This window comes from Pleuronectes platessa, chromosome 15 (assembly GCF_947347685.1).
Source record: "Pleuronectes platessa chromosome 15, fPlePla1.1, whole genome shotgun sequence".
Lineage (NCBI taxonomy): Eukaryota > Metazoa > Chordata > Actinopteri > Pleuronectiformes > Pleuronectidae > Pleuronectes > Pleuronectes platessa.
Genome location: NC_070640.1, coordinates 9,960,916 through 9,985,411, shown reverse-complemented (window position 1 = coordinate 9,985,411; position 24,496 = coordinate 9,960,916). Strand labels below are relative to the sequence as shown.

At 42.0% G+C, this 24,496-nt stretch overlaps 1 protein-coding gene across 4 annotated transcripts in view; it reads left to right on the top strand.

Annotated features, from left to right (window-relative positions):
• Window positions 1-24,496, top strand: part of rapgef6 (Rap guanine nucleotide exchange factor (GEF) 6) — a 129,845-nt gene that overhangs the window by 13,632 nt on the left and 91,717 nt on the right. For 3 of the 4 annotated variants that reach the window (XM_053442013.1, XM_053442012.1, XM_053442014.1), the window contains exons 2-4: window positions 15,402-15,472; window positions 16,257-16,313; window positions 19,488-19,571. In XM_053442013.1, the coding sequence (XP_053297988.1) occupies window positions 15,402-15,472; window positions 16,257-16,313; window positions 19,488-19,571 (212 nt within the window). Of the gene's footprint in view, window positions 1-15,401; window positions 15,473-16,256; window positions 16,314-19,487; window positions 19,572-21,504; window positions 22,037-24,496 lie in introns of those variants that run through there. The other variant, XM_053442015.1, reaches the window with a different exon arrangement.

The following is a 24,496-nucleotide window of genomic DNA, read 5'->3' as shown; positions in this document are numbered from 1 at the left end:
CATTTGAAGCTGGGCGGCTGCCAGCTGCTGCTATGGAGTGGGATCGAGTCTGGAGCGCAGTGCTGTGGGAGGCCCCTTTGGCAGATCCCACTGTGGAAACACTGAGTCACTATCCACATCACAACACAAACCCCGGGTGGCTGACGGTCGTCCATCCTCCGCTTCCCATTCAGCCCGTTACCCCAACACCTCCACACTTTCTAAACAAAACCAGGGGGCCAATGTTGCAGGAGCGTGTTACATTTTAATTAAAAAAAATAATAATTTAAAAGGAAAGGACATTTCAAACTGTGATTTAAAGTTTTCTTTACTTTGAGTAATGAGAAAGTTGATTGGAAAACAGTCCATGAGAATATGGTCCTTTTGTCCCCTTGTGGATGTTGGATCATCTATTTAGTACAAACAATTCACACATTGTTTGAGCACCTTTATGCAAGCAGCTATGATTTATTTTTGGCTACATTAGATGCTATAATGATATTTTGACCTGGAGTATTGTCTTTTTCCTGATTGAGTTTAATCATAATCCTTCTTTCCCTACCCATGCCTCACACGCAGCCTACCTACTCTTTTGATATTCAGAATAATTCTATTGTAGGTGGAACCAACTTTGTATACGTAATTAAAAAGTCATGGACATACAATGTTTGCCATTAGGTCCTGTACTGACAACATTATTGTCTTAGAGACTGATGCCAAGCCAACTTAATTTCTCTTTCTTATACACAATAGAACAATGAAATTGGGCTGGAAATAATAAAAAGGACTTTCTTCTGCTTAGTCATCACTGTGCTTTATCACGCAGTCACTCAGAATTAGATCTACAATTCAAATGCATTGAATGTCTAGGGACAGCTCTCATTTTTTTAAATTACCTCCGTCTGTACTTGCATGTTCCAGGAATATAAACTTGAGGTGCAATTCGGTATTAAATCATCTAAAAGGTGTTTTCGAAAAAAAATCTCCCCAGATAAATACAAAGCATTGGAGAACTTAAACCTTTTGGCTTTTATTGTTAATCGTTGCCTTCGCCTTGATGAATGGATAAGGCTGGAAATAAGATTAGTTTTCTTTATTTATTTTTATATTTGTTAAAGAACATTTGGTGCAAAAGCATTGATTTGCAACAAAAGCCAAATCTTAAAAAGCAAGATTAGAAAGCAATCTCTAAAATGCTTTCTTAAAGTTCATGTTTGTATCTTCTTTAGAGGTGACAAAGACTTTAGTTTCTGTTGTTTGTAGAAATCCTCCTCCTCAATCGGTGAGCCTTGGCAGACGCATTGAATTCTGTGTCTGAATCTTTTGTCCTTGTTGCTTGCATCAGGGCAGCTAATTGTCTGAAAGGAGAAAAGAGGATAAAAAAACCTCCCCAATATGTATTTCAGTGAATCACAAGGCATTTCATCTGTTGCATGACTGAAAAACAAAGGCTTTATATGAAATTCTCGTACAAACGGTAGATAAACGCATGTGTTGCGTGATCCAGTCTTCATGTGATGATGATGGTATCTGCAAGTCTGTGCAGTGACCAATCCTCCCATTAAATGCTCATGTAGCCTGTATGGAAATCAGCAGGATGCCCCTGGAGGCCGGCGTTGTGATTGAGCAACAGACACTTAAACATGAAATAGTGCGGCGAGTAATGTGGAGTATGGATGTAGTACCCTGAGGCGTAAGAGGTTCGGTTTCCAAAGAGGTATGACTAGTACCAGTTTAGCCGGTCATGATGAAGTTCATGCACACACCGTCATGTCGGTTCAAGCAACACGCGACAGCAGAGGAAATACAGTCAGTTTGATTATCCACTATTTTGACTCACACTATCTTTTAAGCAATCCCTTGTTTGAGGAGTCACAACTTTGACTCAACCGCTGACTTACTCATTTTATGAATCAGCCGTTCATTCATCCAGCGATCAGGAGCAAGGTTCCGTCGAATACACACTCTCAACCAATCATGAGTAAGTCTCGGCTGTCAATCATGACATTTGACCAAATTAAACCAAACGTATCGGGTAGAGCTGTAACTGTTCACAAACCAAAACCGAAGTCGCCGTCCAGACGTCCATGGTTTCGGTCGCGATACACGAAGATGGAGCTGCGACACGTCCCCCTGCCCCCCCACTGCCACAGCAGCAGGTGCAGCCTGTTGCATAAATGGGTCCAATCCCACTCCAATCCAATCACAACCCCATGTAATCTGATCCAACAGACAGAAGTAATTGATTACTACTTACTTATCAATTACTTTCTCACTCACATCTTTGCTCTTTTGTCCAGTTAATTCATGTTTTCACTAGAGTACACTTTTCATCCCTTCACTCCCTTCCTGACAAATTTGTTCACCTCACTGCTTCCGTCTACAATCTCACTTGACTTCCGTTCACTCACACACAAAGTACTCGATCACGTCACCCTCCGGTGACTTGTTTGCTTGTTGGGTCAACTCCTCTGCTGACAAGCCTGTGAGCAACGCACCGTGCTCACCTCTGGAATGCCGGGAATGTGACAGCGCGATTCCCCTGAACTTCCTGTCGGCCTTGCCAACTCGATTGTATGAAACAATGAATGAGGAATCCAAACTTGGTGGCCTATTCATGCCGGAGGAAAGAACAAGCTGGAATGTTTCACCCACTTAAATTATACTGTATTCTCACATGGCTCCTTGTGTCTTTTATATTTGATAGATCCCGAAGGTTCAAACTGAGATAATTTCAAGAGAGCGTTGTTATAGCTTTAACAGCCTTCCACTGTATTCAGAAAAACAACTCTGTGTGGCAGCAGTTGGTGAAATTGGTGTTTCTGTGCCGGGAGTCTTTTAAGAATTCTGTTGGGTGGAGAAAGAGTTGTGGAAGGGAAAAGGGCAGAAGTTGAAAAGTTGCCTTAAGAAAAACTGAGATGGGTTTTATTGAAAAACCTGCTTATCTTATTTTGGAGCTTTGCAGACACATACGCTGCTTTGCTAAAGCTACACTGTTGGTCATGGGAGATCTTTTATTTCATGTACATATGGCCGGGTTCAGTGGCCTATAGCTTTCAATATATATATATATACACACTCTGCCCCCACTTTGTGTGTGTGGAGGGACAATAAGAAGAAAGCATTGGGCCTTGAGGGTTTTTTAGTAGAAGCAGTCGTGGGAAACAAATTCTGTGATACTGTTAAATGCGACCAAGACCCCATAGTCCCCTTAAAGACGCACCAAATTGTACACACTTAAAGATATCTGATCTTTTTTCATCTAGATCCATGCATCTTTCCCTGGGAAATTGGTGTTAATTCAAACATGTCTTATCTCACAATGTTAAAGGAAGTGGAAAAAAAATCCTGGATCCCAGATATGCACCAACACGTCATGGGTTCTTCCCTGAGCCATGCTGAATCCTTTCAAGTTTAGTCATCAGTTCAGCAGTTGTTGTGTAACACTAACAGATAAACTAACAAACCGCAAGGGAAACATGACGTCCTTGGCAGAGGTAATCATTTAATAAATTGAAAAGTTAAATGGCTCAAATCTCTTTTTCGTGCTTCTTAAATGTTTATATTTTCTTATTTGCTAGGTTGTAAACTGCAAATCTTTGGGTTATGAACTGTAGTTTTATAAAGGTTTAAACGCAGGCTTAGGGAATTTGTGGCAGGTTAATGCACTGTTAAGATAATTGCCATTTGCAGCTGTAACGAGCAAATATAATCTGCAACAGCCGAACAACAAATTAACAGCAAATTATAATGTTGTATTAGCAAAACACTAGCATCAGTTTGATATGAGTATGGTTTTCTTGGCTTAAGTTTTGTCTGTCAGGTTGTATGACTGTACACGCTGCTGGTAACTCCTCCACTGTTGGTCTACCCTTGGACACAGTCTCGAATTCTCACACTCTCCTATCAGATCAAATCACAGCCGTTTATTCCATTCTTATCAGCCGGTCGTGCAGTTTGAACCACGGCAGACGCATTTATGTAAGACCAGCATGTGCACATATACATCCACAGGGCACTGAGGAAACAAACTGGGCTATGTCACTCTCCTACAACACCCAGTCGTCAAATTCCTGTAAATAATTAATTTATTCATAAGCAGATTTGCAAACGATGCAAATGTCTCTCCTTATATCACCATGCCTGTTCAGACAGGGCCTCTCTGTGTGGAGTTCACATGTTCTCACCATGTCTTCTAGGGTTTACTACGGGTACTTTGGCTTCCACAGTCCATTGACAGTTGGGGGTCACGTTAATTGAACGTAGGTTTGAATGTGAGTGTGAATGGTTGTTGATCTTTGTGTGTTGTCCCCTCAAAGCATCAGTGGTGTATTTAATGGATGGTTGGATGTATAGCTTAGAAATGCTGGCACATTCTCCGATTCACTACTGATAATAGAACAAGTTCAAAATCAAACCTGATTCCCCTCTAATTCCTCTGGCATTTCTAAGGACAGTGTTTTTCCTGGATGCCACGGCAAACGGGGCAGAGGTCATGTGACTCTGTCTTCTTCCAGTTTGCAGGTCCAGGTACCCACCCAGTCCAGTGTATTGATGAGGCTCAGATCAGCCTCAATGGCGTGGTGCACAGTGTGTGTAGTGGAAGGTTGCGAGGTGGGGGGTGCTTCATTAGGAAAGGGTCTGTTGACTCAGCACCAGTGAGCAGACAGCGCTGTTAAGTAGGCATGTCAGACGCGGAGATGGAGATGGATTGATGTCCCCCCCCCCATGGAAACGATTTGCACTCACACACATCCTCTGAGGCGATTAAAGTGACGTTAGGCTTTAGTGATGTCAGTGATCGCAGTATCTGCCATTAACAAAAAAATGTGATGACGCTGCACGGCGGTATCTGATGCTGTAACGGGTGTTGGTGCTTGTTTGTTTTTCTGTGGACGTTTGCAACCTGGCATACTTTCTCAAAAAATGCTGTTCTGCCTGTTTTCAAAAGAAATTAACTCAATCATTTACATTGGCTCCACTGACTTTTCGTATGTTTATGAATTCTCCTGAATGCAAATTTTAAATGAAAAGTAAATTAGCTGGATTTATTTGTGGCTTAATCTGTAGCTGGTGAGCTGTCACATAGACTTCTGTGCAGTCAGTCCACGGTTAACTGGGAATTACTTTGGGTTATGACTACACAGATAAGATACTATCTACTGGCAGGTATTTCTGTGTGTGTGGGGGTGCAAGGAGGTTTTTTCTGTGTAACTTTGGTGATAATTTGACGCGTTTGCTTCCACTGTTGTTATTCAACGTGACACACTGTGGGTTCTTTCCATGCAAATGCATCTTAGCCAATGATCTCATAGTCATGTCCAGAGTTGTTGGGATTGTCAGGGGGGAACAAGCAGAAGAAACAGACTTGGAGAGGAACGTTCATCTCATTGGGATTAAGTCTTAAATTTGTTCATGTAGGTTTTCTTCCTAAAAAGTCATTTTTATAACTTTTGAATTCTACTGTATGCACTTTATCACTCCTTCCCACAGCTATGAGAGTTATTTTAGTTTAGAATTTATATTTTTCTGGTCTCTACGGCTTAACTTCTCACATCTGCACTAAATCCCTCATCAGTCTCTATGGTGGCTTTTACGTCCCACTCTCCACTTACAGGAAACCTTTTAAGGATTATTGCAGTTTTTTTTCATTCAGCCAAGAATAATGAAGCACACATATGCATGTGATTTCTTCAGTGCTAGTAGTGGTTACATTTTGCTGATGTTTGCACTGCTCACTACCAACGAAACCACGCGGCCCAGGTTCACCAGGTTCGTACATGACCCGGGGGGGCATCACAAACATCTGAGACTCACAAGAACAAAACCAAACAAAAACTGAGTTAATTGTACATTCCCACAGGTTAGCTAAAACTAACAAGGTCCTGTTCAAGACGCTTTTTGTTTTTTCTCTTTTGTCTTATACCGTCTGGTGTGCACACTCCAGAGCAGTTTGAAAGCAGAGTGCTGCGCTGCTTGGCTGTTTTTGATTTATGGCACTGCAGCGGGAGTGTGAGAAACGGAGCAGAGCTGCCTGTCTGAACATATTGGTGAAAGAGATCAGCTATCTGTTCCATATCTTGGCCATCTCCACCGCCTGTGGCTTCAAGGCCACGGCCAAGTGGGGGCATGCATCAGTTACTTTAATTTGAGCCCTGCAGAGAAGCGGAGCTGTCCTATTCGTTAACATGCTTCTTCATGTTTGTGTTTGCACATTTCGGTTTGTGTGCCTGCCTGAACTCGGCAGCCCACCCTCAGTCTTTATCTGTCAGCTGAGCTCTGTCTGGCAGGAACCTGCAGCAACCGCGTTCAACTCGCCATTGTGTGTTCATTCTCTAACATCAGCTCCTTTCGATAGACGTAAACTCTCTCTGGCTGCTGTGTCCCCCCCCCCCCCCCCCCCGCACACACACTGCAGAGGCCAGCTTAGACCGAGAGGTAATGAGGGAGAAGTTAGAGGCGGAGGCATGAACGACAAATGAGTTTAAAACCGCAGGTGATGAAAAGCTATGTAGTATCGAACTTTCAGAAGTTACAGCCGGAATAATTAAAATAAACCATAACACAATGTGAACAGCTCAGTAAATGAGAGCTTGTAACAAAGGTGCAGGCTTCTCTGGGGAAATGATGAATGAGTGCAGAACGAGGCGGTAATGAGAGGGAGCAGGAGGGCGTGGAAAACTCCTAAGAAACTGTTTAAGATGTGTTTGAAACCCAGTAGCTAGTTTTGGACGGGAAGTACAGTGTAATTAGTACAGATGTTTAAAATTATGAAAGTCTTTTATTTTTATGGAACATAGGCCGTCGTAAAATAAATTTAATTTAATTTCCTCTGTGTCAAAATCAAATATGAGGTTGATATTGATGAGGGGCTGGATCATTGTGACTTTTTCTAGCAGTGATATAGATTTTCTACATCAATAAAACATTTGGAGAAAAGCTCTTAGCATTTAGGCAAAACAACAAAATCATTGAATGAGACTCATTGAGGGTGTTACCCTTCACCTCATTCAACCAGCTACATTTGAAATACACTACGCACAATGTAATGCAAAAATAAAAGTATAAAATGCAAATGAATAACACTGTGATGCCCCCTCTCCTCACTACCAGGGAAAGTTCATTGTAGAAAGCAAAAAAAAATTATTACCGTGCCTGCTTCATTCATTTCAACAAAAATAAACTTCAGCTAAGATCAGATTTTCCATTTCTGTGTGTGGCAGTGTTTTAGTGCGTCTGTGAGTGTATGTGTGTGTGTGTGGCTGTTTGGTTTGGCGGGTGGAGAGATGGCAGCTGGTGTGGTGCCTTTTGGGCCAGACTGGCTCTTCAGACCTCCTCCAGTAGGAGTGAAGAGGGAGCGGATGTTCCCAGTACTAAGTCTGGTATGAAGTGGTACAAATTTGCACTGCTGCACAATTTGCATCCTTCCCAAGTGGAGGTGATTTTTGTGAAAAATGTCCTTCTTAAATATTTCCATCTAACCAAGATCTATTTGTCGTATATATTAGCTTTCTGTAATTCCACATACTGTCAGTTTAGACTAACATGTACTGCAATTGTCCAGATATCATGTATCATATACAAGCCTGGCTCATTGAAGTTTTTTCTCTGGTCCCGCTTGACGCCTCCCCCCTAACCCTGATGCTCTTACTCCCTCCTCCCGGCTTTTTCCATAACCGCTCCACCACCGGCACCAGGACTGTCGTCACTGCACTTTTTTTTATGAACCCTCGTTTTCACAGTGCAGAAACTCTCAGGATCTGGGACTTGCACTGTTTTTGTGTCCAGCTTGCAGAGATGCTTTAAATGATTTTCCCTACGTTATCCTGGGGAAAAATGGCTTTTTGTGCGAACTGTTTCAAGCCCCTCTCTCTTACCTGGTCCTGCTCCTGAAAATAGTTCCTTTGTCAAGCAGAGCTGGGAGCAATGAGCAGGGGATTCATGAGCTAAGTGCTGCTAGTGTACTTGAAACCTCACACTGATGCTGACAGTGATAAGGCCGCACTGCACGCGGGAGCCCAGCTTTGTCAGTGAGACCTCTGTTCCGTGTGGATCATGATCCAGTCTCGAGTTTTCACACCGAGGGATCATAGCTGGTGCTGTAAAGAGCCTGTGGTTTAAACCATTAAGGCTCTTTAGGAATATTAATGTTATATTGTGCTTCCTGTTAAGCTTGCACTTGAGCCTCTTTAAGCGTCTAGTAAGGAGATTATACAGCTACGTTCACATTGAGCAGTGAATAAGAGTGTATTTGTCTCTCCTTTGGTATTTGACTTCACTCAAAAACTATGACGACGTTTCATCAAGATTAAATATGCATCTTTCACTGCACAAATAAGGGGAATTATGGCTGCTGTAATAACCATAATATAATCAATGAAATCAGCCGACCTTTGGCTTTGATCAGCAAATATCTCATAACATCATGTTCTTAATTTACAGCCAGATGTCAGCACTTAATGCGATTAACAGGCCGCACGACTCTTTGCTTTCACCACTCAGAAGCAGAGATTTCCAACTCGTCCGTCGTTTACATTATGCTATGTTTTATGGAACTTGTGGTTCGCTCATCACAACTTTGCTTTAGGCAGTAATCCCCTCTGCCCACACGCACGCTGAGGTTTACGCTGCAGTGGAGAGCGTTCGTGATGAATCCCTTTCTCATGCAACCTCCAACCGTCTGACGTTTCTGCTGAGGCCTGTCTGCAGTCCCAACATCCATGTTTGATGATAAACAGAGCCTCTGCATTCGGTGCATGTGTAGTGTAGCGGTGGCTCAGAGAAGAAGACGCTCTATCTAATATCGTCTGTTCGAATCCTCGTGGGTTGTTTGGTCCTAGTCCACACAGATGCACATTTACATTCTGCGTTGGTGTTATATAAGATTCAAAAGTTTATTATAATCTTCTTTGTTGTGCTGTTTCTTTGCAGTATGTAGAGAGCCGACTTCAGATTCAAACGTAAAATTATTTTTTAAAGGATTTTGTAATTAAAGGTTGACATCTTTTGCATATTGTATTACTGTTGCTCATTGAAAGAACACACACATTTTTCTTTGGGATGCCTGATCAGTAAGTTCCCAGGGAATAATTCATGGCTCTTGATGATATGAAATTAGGTATATATTTAGGGGAGTGATATCTATATGTGCTGACCTCTCTATTGACGGCCACTCTAGTTTACTTTTTGTATTCGTTAAAAATTCCAACACATAATGTTTTTCAGCCTTTTCCTGGACGTTAAGATACATACATTGTGAATATATACTGTACGCTAAAGCATTTTGGTGCCAGGCTTTTCTGCTTGTTATCCTATAGCCCAGCACAATGTTGACACAGAGGCTTAAGCAGTCAGTATAGTCTATAGAATGTAAATGGTAAAGGCCGGCTATGCAGGCAGGATGTTAGCCAAGCTGTTTGTTCTGCCGGCTTGAATAGTCGCGTTGTATCGTCTGTCTACAATATCGTCTCTGTGTCGGTGAAACGGCGACCTGCATACTGTACATTCTGGTGGAGGTGGGTGTGGGACTGACTGAACTCCGAACAAAGGCCGACTCAGCAGGAGAGGAGCCCTGGTTCCTCCTGAAGAGTCTTAGTCCCATTTTTATAAACAATACTTTAGTGGAGGAAGTTTGAACTTTTGGGTTGAGATCTTTTTTATTCCTTTACCTGAAATTTAAAAAGCATATTGTCGATAGTTGGACTTGCAGTGTTTGCACAACAGTAGCCTGCTCATTCCTTACTCATGTAGGAGTGCCGCAGCATATCAAGAAGTGTGTGTGTGTGTGTTACAATAGGCCCTTCTCCTGAAAGGAAAGGGAGAAATGTGGTGGGTGGGACAACCGCCTGTGTGCTGCTACAACTTGCTTCTGTCTGACTCCTGTGCTGCAGCAGCTTGTTATGTATGAGTAACAGGCATTTTTTTTTTTTACAAGCCACATGTCAAAATGTCAGAATCCTGGCCTGGCTGAGGAGTTCTAGAAACAAACATGCTACTAAAATGGTCAAAATGGCTCCCAAGAAGAGAATGGTCAGAGTTGTGATCTGTGATTGGTTCTCACCTAGAGTTTTGTCACTGTAGTACTTATTTATTTACTGTTGTTTCAAATTAAATGTGTCAGTATAAATGTTCAGGATCTGTTCCACATGGTCTCATGAACACAGAGAGTGATGTTTCTGCCAGTAGGTGGCAGCAGCACCGTGGCTACCTATATTCACACATGCGCTGTCTGACCAGAAACACACACACACACACACACACCAGAAACACACGCACACACCCCAGACACAAGCACAGCAAACCCAGTGCACCGCTGATCAGCCCGGAGCATCAGCCTCATTTGTCTCACTTTTACTTTGACAGCCACAATATTACAAATCTCTGCAGCTAGAAGCAATCCATGTGTCCTCAAAAGACTCAACTTTTTAACTAAATTAATGATTTTCTCTCTTGACCGGCAAAGTCAGTTTGATTCTATGAACCCATGTGTAAAATGAAACATGAGTACAACATCAGTACTTGGTTTAATGGTATCAATCACACATCTCACTTGCAACCAGTACAACTACAGAATTTTAATAACAGTGAGCAAGATACTGAGAAACAACCAGCTGTTGAAGATTGTAAGTATCCTGAATTTGAACTGCGATTGAAACTTTTACCAAATTTTATGAATTAACCTACAAATGCATCCTCAAGAAGTAAAATAAAAGCCTCAGCTGGTGATGAGTTAGATTGGATGAATGGATCTCTCCTGAGGATACAAACCTCTTAATCACGACCGGGGTCATCAGGCGTCCACACGAGCCTCCAGGGAGGTCAGGTCAAAGGTCGCTCGCTCGCTGCCCCGTGTCGTCCACAGGGAGGACCGGACAATGAGACAACAGTGTATGGGACACAGGCTTGAGGTTAATGACATGAAAGACATGGCTTTGATATTTGTACGTGGATATTGTTTGGGTTTGGACATGGATAGGATTTGAGATACTGTTAGAAAAGCTTCTAAACTCAAGTCTGGGGCATATTGCACAACAGAAATGTTGTAGTTATTGTGGATCGAGGGCGGGGGCACGACTACGTCAAAATATAGGGATTACTTCCATTCAATAGGCAACCAGACACCAGACCCTGGCCTCCACGCCCTCAGTTCACATCCCTACAGAGTCTGTACTGAGAGAAAGATTCATGTGGCCGGTGTCATGATCCAGTTACCCTCCTCTCTCTCAGTGAAACTACGGATTGAAGCGACAGAGCAGTGGTTCCCTCCCCTGACATCCTGCTATCTGTCTGTCCCGTCCTATTGATGACCTGCTTTACTCAATCAATACATGAAATAGGGACAGTTGGCTTCACGGGTGAGTGTAGTAGTAGAGTAATCACTATGCGCTTTGTTTAAAGGTCATGCTGGCACATTTGTAAATCCATATATATCCGGTGTTACTGTTGTTTTATATTCCTTTTCTACATATCAGTGAAACAATAGTAGAAAAGTAGAGTGAATTCACCTGACCAGTCTGATGAGCCAAGGAAATGAGCAAGATCAGCATTAAGTCAAACTCTGCCCTGCTCAGTGAGTTTGCTGCAACACCCTATTTCCAGAGCTCTAATATAACAAGTGAGGTGAGACAAGGTGCAGCTTTACCAACCAAACCCTAACCTGACTAGTTTTCATTCATTTGTTTAGGTTTTAGTCTGTTGGACTGACATTTAAAAAAAGCAATTTGAAGATATCATCTGAGGAATTGTTAAATTGTTCTTCTTCTGAAAATGTACACACTAATAAATTGAAATGATAATCAATGAAGTAATAGACAATGACATTTGATATTTCAAACCCCCCATACATTTGAGCATTGATCTGTCCAAGACATGTTTTAAGACATATAACTCTTCTTTGAATAATATATTGTACCGTTTGAGGTTTGTTTCGTTTCAAATTCTTAAAATCCACTTCTTTTCCACTGGATTTTTGTTTGTTTTGGTTAAATATTGTAAAACTTTGGCTTTAGAAGATTATCATCTACACTCTCCTCCTCAACGGTTTGCACCTCACTTTTTTTGTAAGTTGTATAATGGGACCACAATCAGAACAAAATCATGCTCATACATGCACCATCTCAACTCACATTTTAGGTGATAACATAGAAACCTTCCATCCTAAATATGTAGCTCTTTGCTTGTTTTATGATGGTTGGTATGTCACAGGTCAAAAGACTAAAAATATGTCCGCATTGTTGCCACTTGATACAGAAGGACCCTTGTGAAATAATGCTTTCGGTAATGCTGCTGTACGGTAATGTAACCCAGGAAGACACTAAGAAGTAGTGGGGGGGGGTATTGGGGCTGTCTGCTCTTATCTGATCCACCGCACTCGCCCCAGGCTTGCAGGCACATAAGACACATGCATGCTCAGCAACATGACAAGAGCGCTTACTGGAGCAGTTTGTATAGCTCAATAACCCAGTTAACTGTGATTTGATGTCAATACAGTTCTACCTCCTCGCGGCTGTGAACCTTGCATGTCAGTGCCTGCTCGCTCTGCCTCGGGATCAGTAAATGGAGGTTGCAGCTCTTCTCTGGCCAGGGTCAGCTCTTGGCCCTTCAGCGATGAACTCTTACTCTAATGAGAGCCCTGTGTTGAGTGTCATTCAAGGTGCACGAGGAACTAAGATTCAGATTTTTGTCATCAGGAAAAAACACTCACATACTGCTTCCTGTTTGCAGCTGAAGGAAACCATAACAAACTTGACAAAATTCCAACTTGTTAGTCACAGTTACTTTCAAATAAGAATCAGCATGGGAACTAGACACTCTAAATAAGTGCTATTACATTTCTTTCTAACATTATCAACAAGTTCTCAGGTAGCAGCAATTCAACGATAGCAACCTGCAAAACAGGACTTCCACTTTATCTCTCATCTCCAATGTTTAATCTCTTGTTTTCTGTTTTCACTCTTTGTATTTTTCTTTGTCTGACTGATCTCTGTTCACGCCCACTCTTTTTCCTTCTTCTTCACTTCTCCCTCACCTACCTTCTCTCTCTTCTCCTCCCCGCTCTACACATACCTTTCCTTCCTGATTCAGACAGAGCCAAAAACACAATCATCAGGCAGAGGTGTGTTGGTGCAATGCATTGAAAGCTTTGTATTCCCTAGTGTTGATCTCTGGCTCCCACTGCTTGACTCTGTTTACTAGTAATAGCATACAGTACATGCACACTTACACACTGATATGATCCATTATTGCTTTCTTATTGAAATTTATATTTGTGTGTATCTTATCAGGGGTTTGATTTGTTTATTTAGCTTAGAAAGTCTTGAAGAGCCTCTGGCTACACAACCTAAAAATACACTGAACACGTTTGTCCGACTTTCAGTATTTGTATGAAATGTTTGACAATCATTATATCACAAAGTCTGTTTTAAACTATAAACAAAAGCAGTTTAGGAGATTAATGCTTCAGCAAAGGAAACACTCACTGCAAATGTGAATTTGGTCTCTAGGGGACTTTCTGATTTATTAGGTTCAGATTAGAGCATTGTGACTTTCCCAGCTTTGTGTGTGTACTCGCTAAACTGCAGCTGTGCCTCGGCTTTAGCCTAAAGAGGCACGTTTGTTAGGGAGGGTTTTTTGTCTGTTCAGGTGTGAGGAGTTTCAAAGCCTGGTGCAGTTTTTTTGTTTAAATATTCCCATTTGTCTCACCTGCTTGAATATGGGTGACTATTTCAATCATACATCAAATGTATAAATGCTTGAAGGTGAACCTAGGTTTTGTCTACTACACATGGACAGAAAAAGTGGCATTGAGAATCAGACACGTTAATGGTTGGCTTTAAATTGTAAGTACACAGGCTGGGGCTTTTATAGGAAAGGTTTGCCTTTAGAACAATATCGTGTGATTGACAGCTAGTACCATCCAATGGGTGTAGGTTGCAGGTTTAGGTGGGCGTGCAGTGTCCTTAAGCTCTCAATCAGCATAACACCTATCTTAAAATATTCTATGTACCGGCTTCTATATTAAGTCAGTTAGACTGGGATAATAAATGGTGAGGATTTCCAAAAGGAAACAAGTCGTCTCTCCTCTCTGCAGTGAATTAGCCATGCATCTATCTGTGTGTGTCTTTGAACACGCGTGTGCACGTGAGCAGTCGGCCATGAAGTCCACCTGTTAGAAGTAGCTGTTTGTTTGATCCCACAGAAGCTTATGAGAAGCTGTTCCCTTCACACACACACACACACACACACACACACACACACACACACACACACACACACACACACACACACACACACACTCTGGCATCCTCTTAATGTTTTGACAGCTGGCCCTGATAGAGGAACTATTTTAAGGCCTGCAGTGGATATATCTGCGTGTCTCGCTGCTGTCATGTGCACTGATAAGTGGTTTGCCTGCCTGTCTGTCTGGTTTGAGGGTGTCAATTTGATAGGCAGTGTTCTTCATCGTCCAAGCGGCTTCTGTCAGAGAACACCAGCACTGGAAGTGATTTACACGGTGCTGAGACGTTCCACACACTCAAAACAATGAGCTAATCTTTTAAAAAGCTTTGATTTTCAAAATGCTGCAGCAAACTCAGCGATTTTCAGGTTTTTAACAGACTCGCGTGTGTATAATGTTTATTGTTTGAAAAAGCAGTAATCTTTATTTCTGAAATGGCTTCCCACTAGTAGCAGAGGTCACAGTGTTACGCATATCATAAGTCGATCCAGTCTGTCAGATTGGGTACTGTGGCTCAGGAGGTAAAGAGGGTCGTACATCAACCAGAAGGTGTTGGTGTTACGATCCCTAGCTCCTGAATTCTGTGAAATAATGAACCCCAAATTCCCCCTGATGGCTGTGCAGGCAGTGTGTGAGTGATATGTGATAGAGAAGGTGTTGCACATAGATGGACTGTGTGAATGAGTGAAACTATAATAATTTAAATAATATTTTTTTAATTCAAGCTCTATATATTTGTCCGTTTGGGCTTTCTTTTTCATTATATTTAAATTACTCTAAAGTTCATGGTCAAACTTTCAAATATCAAGTCTTAATTACATTTCTCTATCATAGGGGTTTGATAACGAGATCTTACGTAACATTGCCAATGTTTTTATTCATACTTTTCAGCTAATATGTCGATATAAGACATTTTATACTCCCTAAAATCAGTATCAGCCCCAAAACATCCATATTGGTCGTGCTCCAATTTCCTAGACACTGCTAACCATGCCCACCTGTCACCCTATACACATCATCCTAGTGAGTCCCATCCACCGATATATATGGACTCTCTGAAGCTTTTCCCTTTTTTATTTGTGTGCTTGTGGGAATGGGATATTATTTAACCGTCTCACTTCTTGAGTTATGGATGTCGACAAGCTTAGTAATAGTGAATTAATTCCTTCATCTTTTCATCCTACAGGACCTTCACACCATCTACTTACACCTCTACCATATGGACGTCCTCTCTCACCTCAGGGAACACCAGCTAAGGTAAAGTCTTTATTTTTCTGCTATTGAAAGATGAGTCAATCCCAGTATCAGCCTACCAGATTGACTGTAGAATAGCCCATAGGCCAACTTTCTGCTTGAATAGTAATTATATGGGGCACACCCTACTCTAACAGGTTTAAGAACGATTGGAATTTTTTCAAGTGCCTTTTGCTCGAGGTTCATTTTTGCACGTTTTGTCTATTGTTCACAGGACATTCCCTCTCAAGTGGTTGTTACGCATTCACACCAAACATGTTTAAAATGTTCTGTTTGAAGGTCAGGCATGTGAGGAATGTGGTTGTTGCTTGCTGGGTTCAGTTAAGCAGATCGTTATCAGCCCTCCTGAGAAATAATTCCAAAATGGCAGGTTTTATAACAATGATGGTTTTAGATATTGATGGCAGTTTGTCATGATTAGAAATTAATGATAAAGTTGATGAAAATTCATAGTTAACTTATGCCCGGTGACCAAAATTGAATTCTCGTGGGGTTATTTGACTTGTGTGGGCTCACTTGACCAAAATTCTAACAGACTGCAAAAATCAGGCCCAGCTCAGACCAAAGAAAGTGAAACGCTGGTTGGGCTGCAGCAAGAAAACGAGTAGTGGGTCACCTTAACACTCTGAGCTGACAGACAGTAATGATGGTGTCTAAGATGGGAGAGCTGTTCTCAGAAGTCTGGGATGGATGTGTGATGGATTTTTTAGAGCTAGAGAGATGTATTAGGGATGTTGGGGTTTTTTTGGGAGGGGAAAAAGTTAACATCTTTATCTTTCTCTCTCAGGTCGATGTGCACCTCAGGGAGATACGAGAGACATGATGCTAACCACGTCCTGTTCTAGTAAGTACAAGTCCTCGCAATGTGCAGGAAGTGCTCTGTTTTCTGCTGCACTTAATCTCTCTCTTTATTAAAATAACTTTTTCTTAAAGTTGTTTTATCAAACATATGTTTTTTGTGTTTTAATTCAAAGTTTTTACCCATGTTTGTGTCCATAATGTCCTGATTCAGTTATTGGTAGCTGTACGTGACTTGTAATCTTTTTAATTTTGACCCTGTAACAGCCATCTTAAAGATTAGAATTAAGATATAGAAAGAGGTTAAAAGGTTCTTGGTTTGAATATTAATTTTGCTTGGGTCTGCGTTTTTTTTCTTCCGGGTAATCCACAGCCCCGCCACATGCAGATTGGGGTTAGTTCAAGTATGTAAACTGATCATAGGTGTGAATGTGAGTGCGATCTGTCCAGGATATACCTCACCAATCGCCATATGTCAGCTGGCACCCTCAAAGGATAAGCATCACAGATAATGGATGGATGGAAATGTTCCAGGTAGAAATGTGGATTAAGGCTGATGTTAAATCATCCACATTATCGGCCCTTTCTTAGATAAATGTTTGAACAACCCATTAGAACCTCATGTCTTGTGCTGTAGGTGTTTTTCTTTTTGCATTTGATCCATTTTTCTGGAGCCTATTATAACTGTCGGGTTGAGGACACTGATGTAAAACTGACGCTAATGTTGACAGATCCACTGATAGCCTGCCTGCCTTAAGTTCTGCCTGTCCGTCAGAGGGTGTGAATAAATTGATACTGAGGTGAATGAGGCAGAAAGACGTCGGTTTATCATAATATAGGGTGGGAATTTAGAGGAACACTAGTCAAGGGGAAGGGGGGAGTAAAGGATGAAAAGAGGGATGACAGAGGAATAATATAGTAAAACTAAAAAAAGAGGACAATAGATGTTGGGACGATGAAAAGACAAGGCAGGAAAATGAAGGGAAGTAAGGAGCTACATTAGAAGAGGGTGCAGGGAAGGAGACAAATGGGGTGAGGAAAGAATGGAAGGAGGAAAGGATAGCAATGTTGAGAGGGAGGTGAGACGTGGTGAGAAAATGAAGTGAGGGGAGTTTTGAAACAAGGTAGGAGAGGGATGAAAGCAGCTGAAATGTGGAGGAAGTGTGAGAGATGTCCTGTTGATGTATTATAGTCCTCGCTAGAATCACATTAGAAACTCAGTGGTTTCATTTACCATCCAAAAAACGCACTCACACACACACACACACACACACACACACACACACGCGCGCACATGCAGGCACGCACACACACTTCCTCTCTTGCCTACCAGAGGCCAGTCTTTAGTACCTTAACCCAGAACTAAGCACCTGCCATGTACAATTAATCAGTATCTCACACACACATACACACACTAACATAATCAGCCCCCTCTCTACTCAGGGCCACTGGCTATTGCCTGCTTTGCATGCCCTGTTGCAACGCCTCTACCAATTTGCAAAGTTTGTGCCTATAAAAAGCTCTGCCCTTATAGTTGAATGCATTGAGAAAATATTGCTCCACATGTAGGACATGGAAAATCCACTGTTGCTATCAATGGAAGAAGAGGGTGTTGCTCATCCAACTCCATGTTCCCAGGCTTTGTATCCATGCGTCTGATTGACCTCTCTGATTGTTTCCTCTCTCTTTACTGATTCATGCACCCGGCTTATTATGTGCATAATTAGACTGGTGCTGGGTATTAATAGATAAGATCACGTGAAATAGCGTGACCAATCATATATCTTCTTTTCAGATGTAAGAATTTCATGTTGCATCGTGACAGACCAGATAACGTGACTCCCTCAGTTCCATTTATCCCAGCCCTGTTAGCATGGCTGCATGCTAATGGGTTCTATGCACCTTACATTATATCATAACTCTATAGTGCTTGGCATGGAACATGTTTCTGCTAATGCAAAATGCATCGCTTGGGATTCAAAGGTTGGATGTGCACTATATTTTCTTTCAAATATTTAGAGATCCCACTCTGCATTTCTTTTGCTATAACTTCTGCATTTTTCAAAGACTTGAGATACTTCTCATGCTAGAATCCCGCTATGGATTAAACTGGTTGTTCCAGCCAATTCAGCCCTAAACATATAGATTTATGAAGAAGAGAAAAGCCCCAAGTCGGCTCCAAGAATCTGCAGCAAAAACATATAACATAGAGCAGGATATACAGTGTGTAAGGAACAGAGCACCAGTTAAAAGCCTGAGTAAGCAGAGCTATGCTGAGGATTTGAAATGAGGCAGCGGTAGGGTTGGGAGGAGGGCCGGGGTCTCTAGAAATGATTTGTTTTAACTTCAGGGGACTTTTAAACTTTTTACATAAAGCACTGCATGAGCCCGACTCTGAGAGCAGCCTGGAGTGATCGTAAATAAATGGCCCGAGATCCAGACTACGATAAAAATTAGGAACATATGCAACTTTTTTTTTCTGCAAGTTACCTTTTCTGGTGCGTGATGATCGTTAGGCTGTTTAGGGGCTTTGCTTTTTGGTACTGTGCTCACCATTTTGGTTTACATATGTATCACTCACATGTAAAACTTTAACTTACACAATCTCAGAAAGTTGTCACATGTGAGCCTATTATGATCACAGTCTGGAGCCCGGGCAAAGGCGGTATCAAAAAACCTCAACCTTACGTTCATGATAGATGTTGCCACCGACGTCTCCGGGAAAGAATGTGAGATTGTCTATCGCAGTATCATTAGTCCGTTTAACACAGCTTGTTTGAGGCAGGAATGTTGCCCCTCTTTTTAAAAGGTATTAACAGGGTAGTGGAGGGAATTGTTGTTGCACCATTATACCAGCAGCAGGTGTAGTCCCAGACCCGGATCAGAGCTGGAACTGTGAGACAGACGCAGATGCTGTTGTGTTACACTTCACGTCTCAGAGTCTGCACGCTGGGTTGGCAATATGCCGGCTTGTTTGATTCAGTGCAAACAAGCAAAGGAAGCGTATTGAAGTGTAGATTTAAACTGACATGGCATTTTGGAAAACTAAAGAACGTACACACCAAATAATTAACAATCATGATATATACTACACAGGTGCAAGGATGGGGATATTGAAAGTTCACATTGTCCGTGTTACCGACACATTAGGTGTTGTGAAGCACAGACTGCAGTGTTACTCTGTTAGTGTTTCACACCAATGTGTTCTGTCTCTCCTCAGCCCAGACAGCATCGCTACCTGTTGGTACATCCTGCTCTCTGGATCAGTGTTCGTCAAGGAGCACATGTACCTGGCAAGGTGCTGGTAAGTAATCACACAGACACGCACAAGCACACACAACCACACACACACAAACAAGTACCTGCCTTTCTGTGTGTTGATCTGTAACAAGAAAACAGTCATACAGGGGAAAGGTATCAAAACACAGACCCGATAGCCGAGTTGTTTGGGTGCATACCATAAACCTTACCAGGGCTGATATGCTCTGAGCAGTAAATACCCGCTTTGACTTCTGAAAATTTTACCGACATGTCAGGCGTTATATATATATATATATATATATATATATATATATATTTCATAGACTGTGTATAAGGATAGAAAATGTTTTCCAGAAATGAAGCCAAAATATCCCGGAGTCATTCGGTGTAATCTTTCGTCAAAGATGTAATTCGGAACAATTGTCTGCAAAGTGGCGACCAGTGTGACCTAAAATGACCATATCATCTTTGCTAAAAATATATTTGACATGTATTTTGACTTTTTACTTTGGACCATGTCCTATCCACTAACATGGAGGGGACTGGCTTTATGACCTATGCTGCAGCCAGCCAATCAGGGGGGTTAAGACTATTTTGGCTTCGCTTTTGAGAATCCGTCATGTGGTCAGAATAGTCAGAAAGAAAAGGAAAATCATCTTGCAAATGTTGATTAAAATAATTTACTGTTATTGATTGATGAGGGAGGAGCTAAATTTTTCAAGAGATTCATCCAGAGCATGTTGTGAGCTAGTAAACCAGTATCATAAGGAAATACCAGCCCCCACTCCTCTACAGACCCACGAGAATGCCAAAAAAAGCAAGACTCATAAAATACCTTAAATAGCGATGTTGCACCTGTTTAAACACTGGAATTGGTTGTAAGCAGGAAAAGCTGTGGCAGAAATCGGTCGGTGCTCAGCACCAATGTTTATCTTTCCTCTGTTGTTGTAGTCAACCTGGAACTGAAGCATTGCATGCCAGGGATGGAAGAGGGAGCAGTCACATATAAATGCCTTTGGAGCATTTATATGTCTAAATCAAAAAAAAAGATGAGCCCCTGGCCAAGAGTTTCATCTGCTGGAGAGTGTTTGTTAGGAATTGAGACTGATGACTCAAACTCCACAATACCTTCACATTTGCCAGGGTTCCTGCTGGTCATGGTGTTTCTGTTGAAGGAAGCAGCTCTTTGCTTTAACGTTCCCTTGAGATTGTCACTGAACGTCATGGCAAATTCTGGAGCACTTTAAAGGAACATGAAACCAAACATGAACTCAAATTATGAAACTGAGAAATGAGTTTAGGTTTGTAAACTTTGGCATGTCAAGGACCATCATTCTGAAGATAAGGTAAACAAAATTCATTAATATGGAAAATCCTTCTATTTTAGGGATGCAACCAATTCCTTATCATTTGAGTAAAGTGTCTTAAAATAGTGAAAATGTTCATTGCAGTTTTCCAAAGCCCAGAGTGATGACTTTAAACACTTCACAGCGTCACTGTTGAATAATTAGTTTTAATGGACACTGGGGCTCTAAGTGTCCTTGTTTGAAAGGGTGGACACTTCCCTTCTCTCTGCTGGTTAAGTTTGATAAGTGGGAAGAATTAAATAATGCAACAGTTGGTTCAGTTGCTTGTACTGATTACAGATCATTTACAAGCCACATGTTGAGGGAATGAAGAGAGAGAAATAGATGGTGTGATACTAAGTCAGTTTATCCAACACAAACAAAACAAAGCACCAACTGACCCACTGGATCATAGTTGGCCAAGTATCAATAACCTCCGGGCAGTGTGGGTGTGAGTGTGGGTGTGTTCCATTCCAGTGTAGGTCAGTAGATAACAGTGTGGGGTGGGGGAGGGTCAGTGCCCTGCAAAGGACTGGAGGGTGTGTGTATGTGTGTGTGTGTGTGTCTGCACATGAGTACTAGTAACAGCAGGGGGGCTTCGAAAGGGTCAAAGAGGGAGCTAATAGGGGAATGTTGTGCATAGCGGTGTGTGTGTGTGTGTGTATACGTGTGTGTACGTGTGTACGTGCGTTTGTGTGTGTGTGTGTGTTGGGAATGCGGAACCCCTGGCAGAACAGTGGCTGGCCATGTGTTCCTGAGCAGCCTGCCCGCCTGGAGCCCAGAAGCACATCCAGGCAGGAAATGAGCAGGCTACACACACACAAACACACACACACATGCACACACACAGACACACACATTCACACACCTCCCTGGAGCCAGCGGACAGATAGAACATAGCAGAGCGGGAGGGAACACACACACTCACACTCCTCCCTCACTTGAAGACAAACTAAAAGGCTGAGAGTCACTTCTACTTCTGCTTTCTGAAGAAACTTCTAACTTGGTCCTTCTCTTCTGGAGTCTAATACAAACACGTGGATCTAAGCCTGGATTAACTGGAATATTATATGTTCCCCTCTCCTCTTTGTGGATAATATGCCGGATATCATTTCACCTAAAACGATTCCAAAGAAGTGGACCCCCAACATTCCGGTTCCTGGTCAGTGATCTGAAGCTTTTTCTCAAGTTTGTCACACTCCTTCCCATCTTGTAGCTGTGGGATTGCAGCCGCTATCACTGTCACTTCAGTTGAGATTTTTCAAAACTCCCTCTCTCTCTCTCTCTCTCTCTCTCTCTGTCTCTCCCACTCTCTTTTTTTTTTCTACTGCGCTTTCTTCAACCCAGCATGCTCCATTTCCTGCCCGCCATCGTTTTAACCAACTCGATAACCAGGAATTCCCCATGGCACTGTGGCAGCATAGCTTAACACTGCTCAGACCCGCAGCACCGAAAACACACACACGGCGGTCTGTCTTCATCTGCTCTGATTATCTCAAAGAGAAACAGACCTACTTTGTGTTAAACTCTTTCACAAGAAGCAATTCATGGTCTCGGTCAAAATGTTTGCACTGGCGAGGTTTGATTAAAGTCAGTAATGATTCAATGTGCAGTGAAGGGTGAGAGAAACCGGCAGAGAAGAAGGACATTATGGAAATCAAAGCTTGATTTTGATGCAAACGCAATATCTACAGCAGCAGGTTATATTTTGACATGCTATTGTTGCGTCTTGAGGGATTTTTATCATCTTATTGTTTAACGGTGTATTTATTTGAATGCTTTACTTCCTTGAAGCTCCACAAGTAAAACATTGACAACCGTGTAGTTCACTTATCTGATTCCTCAGGTTGTCTGGCTGCGCTACAAGAAAGTAAAGACTATTTATGAATGAACGATCAGTCAAGTGTGCTTGGTTATCAATCTCAAAGCTGTGAGGAGACCTAAACTCACTGTATTAGAGTTAAGCTGTGGGTGTTTCTCTGCTTTGCTCTGATATTTCGAGGTTTTAAATTACCCCTGTTACCCAATCTCCACCCCCACTTTCGTAATGTGCCGTAATGTTTTTGAACGACCCACTGCCATTATTACTTGGAGTCTGTCTGGCTGTTTTTGATGAGTTTATGTGCGCTGGTGGTCCGTCTACTCTTGACTGTCGGCCAGCTCTCCAGTCTTCCTAAATGTGAGTCACAGTGGTCAGTGTTTGCCAACCAAACACTAAAACCAAGAGGAAGCGCAGCAGAGTGAGCTGAGAATAGTGTCGGACTGTGGTCTGCAGTTCTCTTTTCCTTATTATTGGTCATCATTCCCATGGATACGTGTGGAAAATAGGCACAGTCCTCTCTGAGGGTTCGATTTCTGACCGAAACTCTCACTTAGCAAATAACAGTAGCCGGGATCGTCTATATTGTTGTCGGCTTGAAAGTGAAACTCTTACTGTCGCACGAACAAATCATGATTGTTGCAGATCAAAGAACAAATTGGAGAATTCATTTGTGGCGTATTTTCCTTTGAAGCAGCATGAAACAAAACAAACTCTTCTTTAATATGAATTAGTTTGTGTCATGAACGCTGTTTCTAACGTTTACCCTGTGATCAGGGTGATGTAACATAAAGTAACTACTGCTTTGAGTTGTGAAGTTCTGTCAATCGCCTTTCACCAGAACCTGAAGCACCACATTCCCAGAGTTTTGCATAGTTTGAACACTTGAGCTGAGTTCCTCCTCAGCTGTTGAACCACAGGTTTGTTGATCATTTCCAGTAGTGGTAAATTTCTTACAGCATAGCACAACACAAAAGTTATACTGACATTTTCTAATAATATTCTGGGATTAGAATTAGATTTTCCCTCTCACACCTCACCAGATCTTTGGTTTGACTCCAATAAAATCTAACTAAAATATTTTGTAACATGCTGTGTATACTGCGATGCTATAACATGCAAACCTGGGCAACCCTTATTGCCCGGGAAATCATAAGCCAAGTTTAATATTTGCAGTATTATATTACTATTTGGTCACGTCACTGGGTTCTCCAGGCTTATGCCACCTCAGGGTGTGTGTGTGGCCTGAGTTTCTGTGCCCGGCTGTCACGGTTTATTGCTCCGGGCGCTGCAGCTGTCACTGGACCAGGGCTGAACCTGTTCTAGTCTCTGCCAACAACTTGTTTCTGCAGGAAAAGAGAGCAGAAAAATCATCACCTGCTGAAATCCAGCACAGGCTCAGCTTCAATGCTGGGAGCAGGGCCACCCAATCCAAGGAAAGACATTATACTCGGGGGTTGGAGTAGCTGATGACTTCACATATTTATCAATGGTAAAAGGATGTGTTTGTCTCCCAAGGCCACTCTTTTTCTGCGATTTGAAATAAAAAGATAGCTAGGAAATAATGTGAGGAATGCCAGCATGGTACAGTGGTCTTGAAGAACAAATGACAAATTAGTTTAATCATAAAAACGCTTGGTCATTTCAATCAGCAGAAACTTCAGTTGACAGTTTAACAATCTTATATTGCAATTGAAAGATGGTGGGGCTCTGTGTAGAATAGGTGATTAGTCATTGATGGTGATGATTGATGGGACAGAGAGAATGCTGAGGATCTAAATGAGATGCTAAGTGGACTCTGTT